The 15,174-nt window shown below is 33.5% G+C and overlaps 2 protein-coding genes and 1 non-coding gene across 3 annotated transcripts; 2 read left to right on the top strand and 1 right to left on the bottom strand.

Annotated features, from left to right (window-relative positions):
* Window positions 1–2,047: 2,047 nt before the first annotated feature.
* LOC124842524 (glucan endo-1,3-beta-glucosidase 7-like) lies at window positions 2,048–5,788 on the top strand. The gene is made up of 5 exons (XM_047319028.2): window positions 2,048–2,202; window positions 2,307–2,965; window positions 4,203–4,529; window positions 4,618–4,903; window positions 5,543–5,788. Exons 1-5 carry the CDS (start codon window positions 2,130–2,132, stop codon window positions 5,578–5,580), a joined length of 1,383 nt encoding a protein of 460 aa, XP_047174984.2. The 5' UTR covers window positions 2,048–2,129; the 3' UTR covers window positions 5,581–5,788.
* Window positions 5,789–6,351: 563 nt separating this feature from the next.
* On the top strand, window positions 6,352–6,423 carry TRNAE-UUC (transfer RNA glutamic acid (anticodon UUC)). The gene has a single exon. It is a non-coding gene; the product is annotated as a tRNA-Glu (tRNA).
* A 622-nt stretch (window positions 6,424–7,045) lies between these two features.
* LOC148204301 (coatomer subunit gamma-like) lies at window positions 7,046–13,757 on the bottom strand. The gene is made up of 18 exons (XM_088107460.1): window positions 13,597–13,757; window positions 12,982–13,079; window positions 12,829–12,879; window positions 12,625–12,738; window positions 12,289–12,489; window positions 12,087–12,188; window positions 11,179–11,286; window positions 10,868–11,101; window positions 10,384–10,634; window positions 10,097–10,268; window positions 9,861–10,016; window positions 9,715–9,765; window positions 9,188–9,328; window positions 8,923–9,120; window positions 8,564–8,695; window positions 8,312–8,485; window positions 7,920–8,159; window positions 7,046–7,640 (listed from the first exon to the last, which is right to left on the bottom strand). The coding sequence occupies exons 1-18, from the start codon at window positions 13,640–13,642 to the stop codon at window positions 7,446–7,448; spliced, it is 2,664 nt and encodes an 887-aa protein (XP_087963586.1). The 5' UTR covers window positions 13,643–13,757; the 3' UTR covers window positions 7,046–7,445.
* Window positions 13,758–15,174: the final 1,417 nt, after the last annotated feature.

The raw sequence follows: 15,174 nt of genomic DNA, 5'->3' as shown, positions 1-15,174 counted from the left end.
TAATAATCACTGTTCATGATCAGAAAATAAATTAAGAATTTTACTTTAACATATTATTACAAAAAATAAGTTAGAATTTGATTATTTGAAAGTAAATTATGAACTCTTTTTTTCATTTTTTATTTTAAAAACTTAAAATTACAAAAAAAAAATTAAAATTAAAAACTAAAAATATAGTAATTAAATAATTAATATTTCGCGTAATAATTCAAATGTATTTTTTAATAATTGAAATAAAATCTTAAATTTAACTAATATAATTTAAATTAGTTTTTTAAGTTAATATTGTAAATATGTATTTATTTAAATACATTAAATCATATTTAATCTACTAATTAATATGTCTTTAATTATTAATAAGTTTATAAGCCTGTTTTTGTAGATATTATTGATCTTTTTCTAATTTAAATATATAATTTTTTTAAGATTTTAATAAATAATATGTTTAACATTTATTCTAATGTTGAAAGAACATGTTTTATGTTGAATTTCGCAAAACACAAATACTAATTACTTTATAATTTAATTTAGGAACAAAACACAAATTGTAATAATAGTTTGGGAAAAATTAAATTAAATTATTTAATAATTTATATAGAATTTATAAAAAAATATTTAAAATATTAAATTTCTCGTAATTTTTATTTGTAAAACAAATTAAAAAAAGTAAGTTCTTATTCTATTTGTTGATCATCAAAACTGATGAAATATTATGAATAATGTGAGGGTATGACCGTACTTATGCGGATGAATATCTAGTGAACATTTTTTCTCTAGTGCAGCTTGCATGCTATAGTTCAACTGAGTCAAACTTCTCTAACACCTTCAGTATCAACTGGATTTTCTAATAATGATAAACAAACGAGAGTTTATAATAAATAGTGCAGAAATTAAACTTTCACGAAATTAAAGCCTAAATTATATCACATAATAAAAGAATTAATATATTTAAAACACGAGTTTTGTAATAAATAGTACTGAAATTAAATCGTCACGATGTAAATGAAATTAAAACCTGAATTATATCACAAAACAAAACAACTAATATATTTAAAACGATTAAATATACCTTTCGAAAATATTTTTAATTTTTTAAGATAAGCATAATTATAACCATTAGTTATAAGTAAACAAAAAGTTCATTTTCATGTAAATCATAGTAATCACACTAACAAAAATTGAACAGTCATCTTGAAAGATTTATAATTTTATACATATTTTCTAACCTATACATTCATTGTGGACCCCCATAGTATTACTTGGAGAAAAGAATCATTTTTTTTTAATAAACTCTCAAATATAAGCTCCGTCTTCAACTCTGAAGTAATTATATTTAATATCATGTCAAATATTTTGCGAAAATATAATGATACAATATTTTTACACGTGTCATTTTTAATAAATTTAAAATAAAATAATATAATAAAATTAAGTAATAAATTAAAGAAATTTTTTGTCAGAATATTTTTTTTTAATAATTTTTACGTTGAGTCTGTTGGATGCATATATAGAAGGATATAATTCAAACCAATACATGTATTATTTATTGTACGGGTTCAAAAGTAGTATTAATTGTAATGTTTGGTGTTGTTTAAAAGTGTGATTGTACAAATTGGGTAGACCATAAGGTGAATACGGTAAATTCCTAGAAAGCACAAAAACAGTGGAAAAGTTTGAGTAAAGGGTAATCACTTTCTTCGCTCAACGATATCCAAAAAGTAACATCAATTTTCTTTTAACATTTTTTTTTCAAAGTTATGTGGTACTCTTTTATTGATTAATCAACGAATTAATTGTAAATTTTTTTTAAAAAAAACATTTTTCATCAAAAAAACAAAATATTGGATTAAGTGAGAAATTTAAAGAAACTTTTGAATGAGCTACTATTATGAGCATAGCAATGGCGCTACGTAAATTTCAGAAAGTGGCCATTTGACAACGACACCTTCTATAACTTTGTCTTTGGAATATTTCTACCGTTACAATATTACAAAAATAATTATTATAGACTCCTACTATACTTTTAAGTCTTGGTAAACTCTTTTATTTTAATATATTTATTTGTGGGTTTTGCCTTTTCTCCTTTTATATAACAACACAACATCTCTTCCTTCATACACTTCCCAGCAATGGCTAACATGGCACCTTCTCCTTCAATTTTCCTCTTCCTTTCTCTATTTGTCATCACCTTCTCCCTCGCTAGTTAGTTACCTCTTTTTCCAACCGTTACTGTTTTTACTGTTGCCTTTTCAACCGCTTTCAACAAAATTAAAATCTTTAATTTCTTTAACTTATTCTTCTTGCAGACTCTCAATCTTTTGTAGGAGTAAACTATGGCCAGATCGCCGACAACCTTCCGCCGCCGGACTCCACGGCCAAGCTCCTCAAATCCACCTCCATTGGAAAAGTCCGCCTCTACGGTGCCGATCCCGCAATCATCAAGGCCCTCGCCAATTCCGGCATCGGAATCGTCATCGGTGCCGCCAACGGCGACATTCCGAGTCTGGCCTCCGATCCCAACGCGGCCGCTCAGTGGGTTAACGCGAACGTGTTGCCCTACTACCCGGCCAGCAACATCACTCTCATCACCGTCGGCAACGAGATTCTAACCTTGGCCGACCAGAGTCTTGCCTCCCAGCTCGTGCCGGCGATGCAAAATCTCCAGAATGCCCTCAACGCGGCCTCTGTGAAGATCAAGGTCTCCACTGTGCACTCCATGGCCGTGTTGACTCAATCGGATCCGCCGTCGTCCGGGCTGTTCAACCCAGCGCTCCAGAACACGCTGAAGCAGTTGCTGACGGTTCTGAAGGATAACAAATCGCCGTTTACTATTAACCCGTACCCGTTCTTCGCTTACCAGAGCGACCCGAGACCCGAAACGCTGGCGTTTTGCCTCTTCCAACCGAACTCGGGGCGGGTAGACTCCGGCAACGGAAAACTTTACACGAATATGTTCGATGCCCAGGTGAGTACAGTAGCTCTCACTGTTTTTTCGCTTTTAAAAATATTTTTTTATTATAAAAAGTTGACGTGGGAGTCAAGTAGACAATCATCCTCTGCTTTCTACATTCCGTCCACGTGTCCACACTGTTTCTCCTCTACACCCACACACTATTTTCAAATCAAATCTTGCTCTTCAATCCACCGAGTAGATAGCTAATCTTGTCTTTCAGCATTAGAAGGACATCAAGGTTCAAAATTTAATCATATATTATTATTGATATATTTTATAACTATAATAACTAATAATTAATAGTTAATGTCGATCTCATTCTCACCCACATTCTTGGTTCGAATTCAATCCACAGAGTAGATCGCTTGCTTAAATTAATTTCTTATCCATGACGTGATCTTTTTGCTCAGTTTGTTTTTTCCTGTTATTGCTGTCGTGAAGATTCATATAATAATACGATGACGGTGATTTCTTTCCATTTTTCAAATGGAAAGTCGTTTGATTCGTCTACATACATGACTAAATTGTTTATCTAACGTTTTATTTATTTTTGCCCGTGATGCTGCAATGAGAGTCATGTTGCTGAAACAACTCCATCATTCACAACATTTCATTTTATAATAAAATTCTTATTTTATGATGCAGTATGCTTCATCTGAGTTTATGTGGCTTGAACTTTCAGGACTAAACTTGAAAGTAGATGTAGTTACTCACACGTAGATGTATGACTTCATATGTAAGAATAAAGAAAAATTTGACAAGGATTCTGGATTGACTCACTCCGGTGTAATAACCCAAGATAAGAGTGAAGTTATTCTTATCCATGTATAGTTGAGTAATATTACTGCATACTCTCACTCTGGTTGGAAACAGGCTGGCACACAGTGTGGTCACAAAACAAGTCCTTCCAAACCATCAATAATTGTTGCCATGTTGGGCATGGATAAAGAAAATGGGTCACAGTGAGTGAATATGGTAGGTAGGTAAACCCTTGTCTTTTTGAACCTGTGGGAATAAAAAAGGTAGGAAAGATTTCAATGTCGAGGAACACCGTTGTGCTACCAACAACCTACCACTTGTCCTTGGTCCAATTCAATTGCCCCTTTGATTTTAGCATATGCAATAACTCTGATTTACCCAAACGCTAGCTTTTGGTGGCTCCAAAACTTGGTTGGTGCAGGAACTATGCTGCTAACCGTTTAAGGATCTCATCTGGTTTATTAAATAGTGGCGTGTGAATGTTGTGCAGGTTGACGCTATACATTCTGCTTTGACTTCGATGGGGTTCCAGGACGTGGAGATCGTGGTTGCTGAGACTGGATGGCCCTCACGTGGTGACAGTAACGAAGTAGGACCTGGTATTGAAAATGCAAAGGCCTTTAACGGGAACCTGATTAATCATCTTAGATCATTGGTTGGGACACCTTTGATGCCTGGGAAGTCTGTGGACACTTACATTTTTGCACTCTATGATGAGGATCTCAAACCCGGTCCAGGATCTGAACGCGCCTTTGGGTTGTTCAAAACTGATGGTACCATGGCATACGATGCTGGCTTAGCCAAGTCGAGCCAGCAGGTGAGGAAATTTCTACTTTATAAAAAGACTGATAAGTTTCATAAAAGACTTTTCTATAACGTGCAGCCTCTTTATATTGTGTCCACAGGCTCCATCAACTAGTCCAAAAACTCCTGTTACTCCAGCACCCAACACTTCTGGATGGTGTGTACCCAAAGCAGGAGTTTCTGATAATCAGTTGCAAGCCAATATTGACTACGCCTGTAGCCATGGCATAGATTGTGGACCAATTCAACAAGGAGGTGCTTGTTTTGAGCCTAACACAGTAGCATCCCATGCTGCATTTGCGATGAATCTCTACTACCAAACATCTGGCAAAAATCAATGGAACTGTGACTTCTCCCAATCAGCAACACTGACATCCCAAAATCCAAGTAAGTTCTCAATTAACACTCAATTTTCAATTTTTAATCATTCCACTTTGAACGAGGAATAATAATAAAAAATAGTTCCATAGTTACCTATTAAGGCTTAATCCAAAATGAAAACTAGGCATGAGAAGTTAAAGTGGTGAAGAATACTGTTCTCTGATAGGAATAGAATCATAGAATCGGAAGAAAAAAAATAAAGTTGTCTTAGCTGTCACAAAGGTGTGATGTTGAAGTTACCAACGGCCCTTTTTTGCAAAAGGTTACTTTTATTATAGAAGAAAAAAGACTAATGCTTTTGACAGTTTAGGTGGCGTATGTTTGGTGAACTATTGGAAATTGAATTATATAATATAGGAAAATGACACTTGAACAACCATTTTTGACAACATTTAGACACGCGCACACGTGTCAAAATCTGAGTGGTCCATTTTCATTTAATTTTTCCAACTGGACCACTCAGATTTTGACACGTGTGCGCGTGTCTAAATGTTGTCAAAAATGGTTGTTCAAGTATCATTTTCCTATAATATACGGCGTTGTTCTGGTTCCTAATCTACGGCATGGTTATGGTATAATAATACGTAATACGAATACCTATACGGTGTGTGTGGGTTGTCTAACTCGATTTCCTCCTCATGGTAGGTTACAATGCTTGCACATACGTTGGTGGGAGCACCTGAAATCAGAGGCTTCAGCTTTGTGTGAAGAAATAAATTATGCGGATGGATGTGTATTTAGATTAAATTAACGAATAAGAGCGTATGCTTTAATTGTATTTTGTTTATAGCCTTTCAGTTTTATATAGCTTTAATTTATAGAGGCATGCCCATTCTGGTTTTTGTCTTTTGTCCACTTCTTAAAGTGGCAATCAACAATTGTTTCCTTCAATTTTACTTCTCCGATTTTTTCAATGTGATTATCTCATCATCTCTCTTTTATTACTTAATTTTCTCTGTTTGTATTAAATAGACAAGGACATACTTCTAATACTGCCATGTGTAGTGCAATTGACCTCATAAAATTTATTACATCTGAATAATTTTATCAATACCCTGGGAATCTTTTTGGATAAGTAAGATTTTAGGAAGAAATTCAATCCTAAATAAATTGAGAATTAACTGCAAATACTTAACTACTTGTAACAAATCCATGTTGTGTGAAACCACCAAAATAATGACTTTCGGTAATCTAAAGGATTGAGGCATTTAATGTCACGCTGGGTGTAGAGTTAACACGTTGATTGTTATTATCAGTAGTAGTAATAAGTTACTGCTTTAATTTGGAATAAAACAATTTTTTTTTGCTAAATTTGTTTACTCTTTAATACACTTAAATTATGATTTCATATAGATGCTAAAAATGTGTGTATATTTGCGAGGTGGTTTCTTTCAAAATAACAAACGGTACAGCTTATCTGTTATTAATTATGTTTGTCAAAATGTATTCCATAATCCGTTGTCGTCCAGCGGTTAGGATATCTGGCTTTCACCCAGGAGACCCGGGTTCGATTCCCGGCAACGGAAATAATTTTGTTTTTTCTATTTTATGCATATCTGACCTTATTTTAATATTTCTAGGTGTAATAAAATTTAAAACTCCAGTAAAAATCAATATTCAGTTGTCGTCCAGCGGTTAGGATATCTGGTTTTTACTCAAGAGATCCGGGTTCGATTCCTGGCAAAAGAAGTATTTTTTTTTTATTTTATGCAATCTGACGTTTTGTTTTTCTATTTTATTTTTATTTATTTTATGAAATCTGACCTTTATGTCTTGCTTATAAACACAACTTATTTATTTATTTATTTATTTTTATTACAAAATATCCAAATTCATAATTTTGAAAAGAAATTGCAATTAAGATTGTAGGTAGAACCTTTTATGCCTATCATGCACGTTCTTCCATAAAAGCAGGGATGGAACTAATACTTTTTGTCCATGGGGTTTCAAATATACATAGTTAAAGATCTGATAATTACACCATACACGTTTTGTGCGAAAAATACAATTTAAGTTTGATATAAATAATTGTTAGCTATATTAGAGGAAAAACACAATTAATATTTTCTTAATTTTCCAAATTATAACTATTGTAAATCAAATTAATAGGAACGAACTTTCAATTTATACCTTAACACATTTTATGAATATAAGAATGAAAAAGCACTTCCTAGAAATCATGATAATCAAACATAAACATGTCTACGTCATTGTCATAATACAAGAAAGCGTAAAGGTCGATCAGGTGAAGAAACATGTCTCCTGTACTAAGCAAATTATGTTCAACAAAATCCAATTCTTTGATGACACGAACATTATCCTCAAATATTCATCTTAGAATGACTGCTAGGCGGAAAAATGAAGGGTATGAGGCCGGCGGCGATAGAGTTGCAGTATCGTTGCTAGTCTAACAAGAATGCAGTGAGTAAAGGACAAAACAATTACAATTTTGAAATTCTTTACAAACGTCGATCTATATGCCTGCTCAACTCCAATCTCATTAACCAAAAAAGGGTTGAATTGAGTCAATATTTCTTGACTCAATGGACTAGCCGCTTGCGACGATCTCATGAATGGCATCGCTGACAGTTTCATCCTCCGATCTGACAGACAGTTTCATTGCAACATCCTTCGGACCATCAAGTCCAAAAGACAACCGTACAAGCACCTTTACATTCCCTATGAATACACCTGACAATAAGCATGTGTGTGATCTTGAATTGGGAGGAACCTCCTCTGTTCCCTGCACACACTCATCAGAAGAATCATTACTTTACAGCATATCCATCAAGTACAACAAATAAGCTATAAAAACTGTACAATCACATGCTTTTTCACAATCCCTTTAATAATAATAGACACTAATAGTGGTCAGTAGCGAGGGTTTAAGGCAATTAAGGAGAGTTCATAGGTTTGAAATGTTTGTGTTGAACACTACATGCAATCGTTCTAAACCAAACAAGGACATATACAAGTGGTCTCAAAAGAGTTACCAAAGCAGCAATTCAAATCACGGGCTTACCTCGCAGGGCTGCAAGCCAAGCAGGTTGATAACAGTATTTACAGCTTCAGCCAAGCTCTCTCTAGGTCCAAGACCGTACTCATCCACTCGCTCAAAATCAGGGCCCAAGCTTTCCCAAGCATTCCTAAAATTAGACACCCCCACTTTCAACACATAATCTGCAGCAACAACCTCCAGATCCTCCAGCTGGTATTCATCTTCAACACCGTCATCTTCAGTCTCGCCAGTGGTAGGGTCAACCTGAAGAAGATCCAGTTTATCTATGGATGAGATTGCTACAGAAATATTATAGGTCATTGAAAAATAAAATAAAATAAAATAAAATAAAACAAATCTAGATATTCATATAATAAAAAAACAAATAAGCTTCCCAAAAGTAAAGAGAACAATACCTCTTTAACAATAAATTTCAGAACGTTCGAAAACTTTCCAACTGCTGATACTCCCTCTGGCTTCTCAAATGCCACAAAAGTCTGTCCAGGTGAATCATAAGGAAGAGACCTGATAGGCTTGGAGAACACCTCTGAGAATTCTTCTGCTTCAGAAGCATCCACATTCACAATAACCTGTAATAGGAAAAAAAAATTACAGACCTGGGAGTTGGGTTATTTTGTGGAATTTGAAGCGTCTAGAATTGTAATTACATCTTCCAATAATTGCTCAGCTATTGTGTTGGTGCAATTGTACTGGAACACAACATGCCTATCAAAAATGTGTTTAATGACATTAACAGCATATTCTGTCTCAGCTTCAGTGAGCTCCACAGGTGCTGAGGACTGGTAAAAAACATACATACTGCGTTAGATATAGAAAGAACAACATCACATATAGAATATGAAAGAATCTAAATTTATCTTCTATTTAGCACACGTGTCTATCTATATATAGACACATGCTAAATAAATACACGCATTTTAGTATGCCATTAATTTTAATGCAATGATGTATACAGTAGATAAAAAAAATTAAACAAAATCCTCTGTCAAGAATAAAATGGAAGAACCTTGAAAAGCTTCCCAAAGTTTGCACACTCTGGAATGGTCAAAAGCATCTTCTCATATACATCTCCAGTTGATAGGGGACCACTTGGAGGAGCACCCAAACCAGATGGCTTTTTACCAGGGGCTTTCTTTTCTGCAAGTGGCTGGGACCTGACCTCCTTGGGCACAGAGTTAATGTCAAAAGCTTCTTCTGAAGGCTCCTACATTCATATTAAAAACATGAGATCATGCACTCTGTGGTAAGCAAGAAAGATGCTGAGGACTTACATAATTTTTCAAACTATTCTCCAGATTAACAAGTGGGATATCAAATGACCCAAACAGGAAGTCTTTTACATCCTTATCAGTCTCAACAACTGAACCATCACCTCCAAGTGTGTTCAGGTAAAGTGTTGCCCTATCGCGAACCTGCAAAGAAATCAAAATACCAAATATATATTGAAGTGGTTAACAATTTAAAAAGTAAAAAATATCCAGAACTGAACATCAGTATCCGAACACAATGGACTCTTTTTCTTATTCCCGCATATTTGACAGACCTGGATCTCCCTCCCCAAGCAAATCTAAAACCTCATCCTTATTACTTTCCCTCTTTTTCTTTATTTTGTGCACTGTTCTAACTGACTAACTGTTGACACAACAAACATGCATTTGTTTGAAAGATTTAAAGAATTGAAAATTGAAATTTTAAACTTACAGGTATGAGTAACAAGATATACAAAATACTTAGACAACAAAAACACTTCAAGCCCCATAATTCATATAAAACGTTAAAACAAGGTTAAGAAATTCACCTCATCATCACTGTCAAAAAGACATCGCCTTAGCAGAACAAATATACGGGGCTAAAAAAATAGTGAGATTCAAGTTAGTACCAAATATCCCCAAAAATAATATAAAACATTTAGAGAAAACCAAAGCAAACAAAAACAAGTAACACCTTCAACGCATCAACTGCAGCACCAAATTTTGCCAGTGTACTCACGGCACTTGCCCTAACAATGGCATTCTCGAGATGTACTCTATTATAAATGTAACGAATGTATTTGCTTGGGTCTGATGTTTTAGGTCCTTCAATCCCCAGGAAGTGAAGTATCTACAGTGTGCAAGGGGGAAAATGGTTACTGACAAAATGCAAAAAACTGTGAATGATGAAGCACAGGATGGAAGTAGTACCTGTGTAGACAAATAAGTGAACTCACAATCTTCAATGAACTCACAAAGATGAAGCAACCCAGCTTCCTTAGCATCAGGGATATCACTAATGAGAATCACAATTGAATCCACAATTGCCTTCTTGTAATCAAAACCACCTTCCTCCCTAAGAATATTACTCAGGAAGTTCATCCTGAAAACAAATGCAGAATACAAACCATCAGCAGAGAACATTCATCTAAGAAATAACTATCTAAGATGTAACATGGTATACAGAGGAGTTGAAAACCATATACAGGGACACATACAGAGATCGATATTTTAAAGGGAACTTCAGGCACAATGATCTTATTGCTTCAACAACAACAATTTTGAACTCATCAGCAATATCAGACATGAAATTTGTAATCTGCTTCATAAGACGATCCACACTAGATTCATTTCCTGTTTTCAAAAGTGTAGTAATAGCAAGGGTAGCAATGCTTCTGTTCTGATCAGAGATTAAACTTTCCATATCAATGTTGCAGTTGGTAACTGCCATTGGATGTGTCATTGCTACCTGTAAAGTTTCAAAGTCACACTTAATGATTAAACCCTGTCCAGTTTGACCATCACAAATCTCATTAGAATATTTAGCGAACACTGAGAGTATTGATTTTCTATCAATTCCTCCAAGTCATAAAAGGAAAAAGAACACAGGCAGGGAGCTTTCAGACTTGAGTGACATTTCAAATATCCCATTATTCTGCAGCAGCATAAAAATTAGTTCAGTAAAATTTGAGAAATTATTACCTTGTTCAAGGTGCGGACAGCAGCAAATCTCAACACTGGCTTAGAAGAACTTAAAAAGAGTTGGAGAACAGTAATTGCGGGAGTTAATTCTCGACTTGTTACACCATTGAGCTCTGTTATTGCTCTAGCAGCTTCAAAAATCACCATCTCCGACTTGTGACGAAGGCAACTCTCAAGATAATCATAGAAGGGGCGTTCCCCTGACGCTGTGTTATTGCCTGATTCATAAATAACCTACATAGATGATGGAAGAAAGGATTATGAAAATAAATACCACCCCAGAAACAATGTACATATGGAAGGAAACACACCTGACTAGTGTAACGGATCAAAAGGCACTGCGCTAAAGGTGAGCGAACACTCCCCCTTGTCAAACTAGTAACCAGCTTGCTTACTGCCAATCGATCATTCTGTCGTATCTGCAATGGTTCAAATCACCATGTACCAGTAACTCTCTTTAGAATTTATACTTGTATTTTGTTTGATAAGAAGAGTCAGCAATGATACAGTAAAAAACTTAGAGGACGGTGTTAAAGGAATAGGATTTCCTATCATGATCCAGCCTAAACTAATTCTACAAGATAATTACGTTAGATGTGTAACGAGTCAGAAGGTGCAAAAATTTACAGCACTATACAATCAATGAAGGGGACATTCAACTTGTTTACCAACATGAAGTTCAAAGCATCTAAAACTTGGTTTAGTTGAACTAAGATACAATACAGATATCTGAACAGAAACTCGAACTTGAAATTTTTTATGTACTATAAGAAGCAACACTTCTAAATTGATGCTGAAGTTGAAGTTAGAAATATAATGATGAATATGCTAAAAATTCCAGCTGCAGAAGAGAATGCGATAATATAACATGAACCAGGAACCAAACAAACAAACATTAATATCTTCAGGTGAAATTCAAGAAGTTTTGCTTTCTCTATGTATAGTTAAATTCATCACCCACATAAGCTCATTTAAGTTAAGCTCACAAAGAAATGTACTTAATTGGTGGATGTTGTAAGAGGAAAGAATGAAGATAAGTTCATTCGTGACATTTAGCTGTGATAAGAGTAGTGATGATTCAAGAAAGTGCACTGGCAGTAGAAAGATACAGGCCACCATACAAACCTTGACACACTAAATGACCCTAGAATGATGACAGTTTTAAGGTGCTTCAACACCTACAAAACCAGTGCATAACCAAACTTGTCTGGAAGCATACCTGATGTAACAAAGCCAGAGCATGAAATTGTACAAGGGCTGCCCTTGATTGAACAGCTTCCTGAACCTCATTGCTCCATCTTTTTACAATTTCAGGATTTGTCTGTAAAAGGGGCACAAAATAAGTGAGCAGCATACAATTCGAGCATTCAAAAAGTTTCAAATATATATATGTGTGTCACACACACACACACGATTATTACCTGGAGCAGATGAAAGCCACTAATTAAAGCAGCACTTGCAACAACTGGATTTTTATCTACAATAGCTTGTTTTAAATACCGCTCAATTTGGGAAAGGAGTGTTCCATCAGTGATTCGACAAAGCACACGAATAGCATTGGCCTTATACATGTCAATTTTGCTATTCATATCTTTCATTAGAGAGCTTGTCACGATGATAACCTATTTTAAAATTAAGGACATAGAACAATCAAAATCTAAGCTAGTAGAACAATCAAAATCTAAGCTAGTAGCACAGATCATAGACGACACAAATAAATCTAAAATAAAAAAAAAAGTTGCATGAGAACATGTAACCTCGTCTGCAGATGGAGATATCTCCTTTATCATCAAATAGACCATTCTCCTTAATCCCATATCTTTAGACTGGAAAAGCTTAGTAACAGCAAAGAAAACTTCTGTTGCTTCAACCTAGCAAAAATAAAATTTCTCAGGAAAGGATTAACAGCGGTCTCTAACATAATTCCATAGATAAGCATGGTGATGGATATCATTCTAGACCTTTGTAAATGTCTCTCCCTGATTCAGCAGGTATAGGAGTTTTGTAATAACCTGTAAATAAGATAACAAAACAAGCAGACTGAGAATTCAACCACTGAATCATTTACAGAAACGAGATCACAATATAAGCATCCTTTAGTTCACGACACAAACCTGTGAACATCTCCTAGCATCTAGTTGAGGGTCATTAAAAACTCTGGCCTCCTGAAGAACAGACCCCTTTTCAATTCCCATAAAGGGGGAATACTCGGCTGCTCAACAACCAAAATCACATCACAATTAGTAACATTAACAATTTATTCTCAATTAAATCAATAATTATGAGTAGGATTCGTGACGATGCAAAACCCTGACTTGGTACCCAAAAAGGGAAGGAAAAAAATGTAACAAAGAGCTAAATATCTGCCACTATCACCTAATCCAGGGAAACTTATTCCACTATCTGCATTGTAAATTATCTGTCAAGATCAATTCGAGCTTTTACAAACGATAAGGAATCGAACCAGATCAACTAGAGACCATTATGAGAGTCAAAGAGGAACAACATAAGATTCAATATAAGGATGTAGAGAATTGAGATATCTAAGTACGAGGAACTTGAAAATTGAAATATCTAACTAGGCGAACCCTACTCTAGTATTCGGAAATGGAAATGAAACACGGATCTGGAAGCAAAAGGAATTGATCCAACAGTAGCAATGAGAGAACGGAAAACGCTAAGGGCAAATGAGAGAGAAAACGGATCGAATTAGGAAAAGAGAAGAGAACCTTCGTCGTCGCGGTCATCGTCCTTCTTCACTAGCGGCTGAGCCATCACCAATCACCGGTGAATCTGTGAGACCTCTGTTCTGCGAATGCACCACTCGAGTTTGTGAATGAATGAACGAAGGAATCAGTGGTGAATGCTGAGGAGATGAAGGAAAATGTTGTGTTAAAAAGCACGAGTTCTTTTGTACTCTGCGATGCAGATCGAGTTCAGGTTCCAATTACAATTTAATCACATTTTATTATATATTTTAATTTTTAATATAATCATTCACAATGTTGTGTAAATATTTTTTATTATTTCTTATTTAATCACTTTGTTTTTCTAAACAATCTTATTCATTGAAAATTTATAATTTTATGCTTTAAATTGTTTACGTTAAATAATATGAAATTTCCTTTTTAATTTTGTTTTGTTACAACTTACATGTTCTTCCATTACAACCCACACAACATTTTTTCTTAATCAGCATGAAAAAAAGACAGCTTTGTTTTCATTGTCTGCTTTCCCTAATTCTTTTACTTTAATACTTTTATTAATTATTATTTCCCTCATTCATCCTATATATATATATATATATATATATATATATATATATATATATATATATATATATATATATATATATATATATATATATACACACACATTATTTCTAATATTGTAAAATTAAATAAGTTGAAATTAATTTTTTTTATACATTAAAATAAACATGTTGAGTCACATGTAGTAATGATGAATATATAAAACATATAGATATAATATTTGTTATTTTTTATAAATTCAAATAACTTTTAAGTTTGAACAGAAATATTAAAATTAAAATAATGTGCATTTAACACGATGTAAGTTTGTTCAGTAATAGTTATTGATAATTGTATTTAAATCATACTCTGCATTGCAGGTTTTATAAATGCTTATAAAATAATATGTTGGATAAAAATATTACATAATAACGTGTGACTGATTCGATAGGTTAGTTAGGTAATAAATCAGCGCTAATGACAAAAGTGATATATTAACTAAATGATATATTCAAGATATGTATTTCTTACAATTAATAGATAACCAGGTAAACAGGGCTGAGTGTTGAATTATAATTGAATCACTATAAATATTAATTTTATTCTACCAACATCAATTTAAGGTCCATAAAATATTTATATTATTGGACTAACATTCATAAAATACGTATAAATATAAAGATAAATTATATATGTAAGATCAGTTTAGTTGATTTTTTATACTTAATTATAAATTAAGTTTATTAATTAAAATCTGATTGAATAGGTTGAATTGTTTTAATTAATTTAAATTATTATTTTTATTAAATAAATTTAAATTTTAAGAGAATAATTAATCGCAAACTATATGGTGTATTTAGGGTTTAATTAGAAACAAACAAAATGTAAGAACGTGTTTTATTAAGAAAGGATTGATCTTGCTTAATCCTAAGTTAGTTTTAATGTAGGATAAATAATTAATTCATTACGACAAATATATATATATATATATATATATATATATATATATATATATATATATATATATATATATATATATATATATTACTTTTAGCA

This window comes from Vigna umbellata, chromosome 2 (genome assembly GCF_029865625.1).
Source record: "Vigna umbellata cultivar VRB3 chromosome 2, Vumbellata_1.0, whole genome shotgun sequence".
NCBI classification, from domain to species: domain Eukaryota; kingdom Viridiplantae; phylum Streptophyta; class Magnoliopsida; order Fabales; family Fabaceae; genus Vigna; species Vigna umbellata.
This window is presented reverse-complemented; position numbering and strand designations above follow the sequence as displayed.

Bases quoted from the DNA above. Each gene is read 5' to 3' on its own strand.
- LOC148204301 (XM_088107460.1), bottom strand. From the start codon at position 13,642: ATGGCTCAGCCGCTAGTGAAGAAGGACGATGACCGCGACGACGAAG. The intron at 10,017-10,096 runs GTACTACTTCCA...TGCACACTGTAG, and splicing joins TCACTTATTTGTCTACACAG to ATACTTCACTTCCTGGGGAT. The intron at 9,329-9,714 runs GTGAATTTCTTA...ATTTCTTTGCAG, and splicing joins TTTTTGACAGTGATGATGAG to GTTCGCGATAGGGCAACACT.
- LOC124842524 (XM_047319028.2), top strand. From the start codon at position 2,130: ATGGCTAACATGGCACCTTCTCCTTCAATTTTCCTCTTCCTTTCTCTA. The intron at 2,203-2,306 runs GTTAGTTACCTC...TTCTTCTTGCAG, and splicing joins CATCACCTTCTCCCTCGCTA to ACTCTCAATCTTTTGTAGGA. The intron at 2,966-4,202 runs GTGAGTACAGTA...AATGTTGTGCAG, and splicing joins CGAATATGTTCGATGCCCAG to GTTGACGCTATACATTCTGC.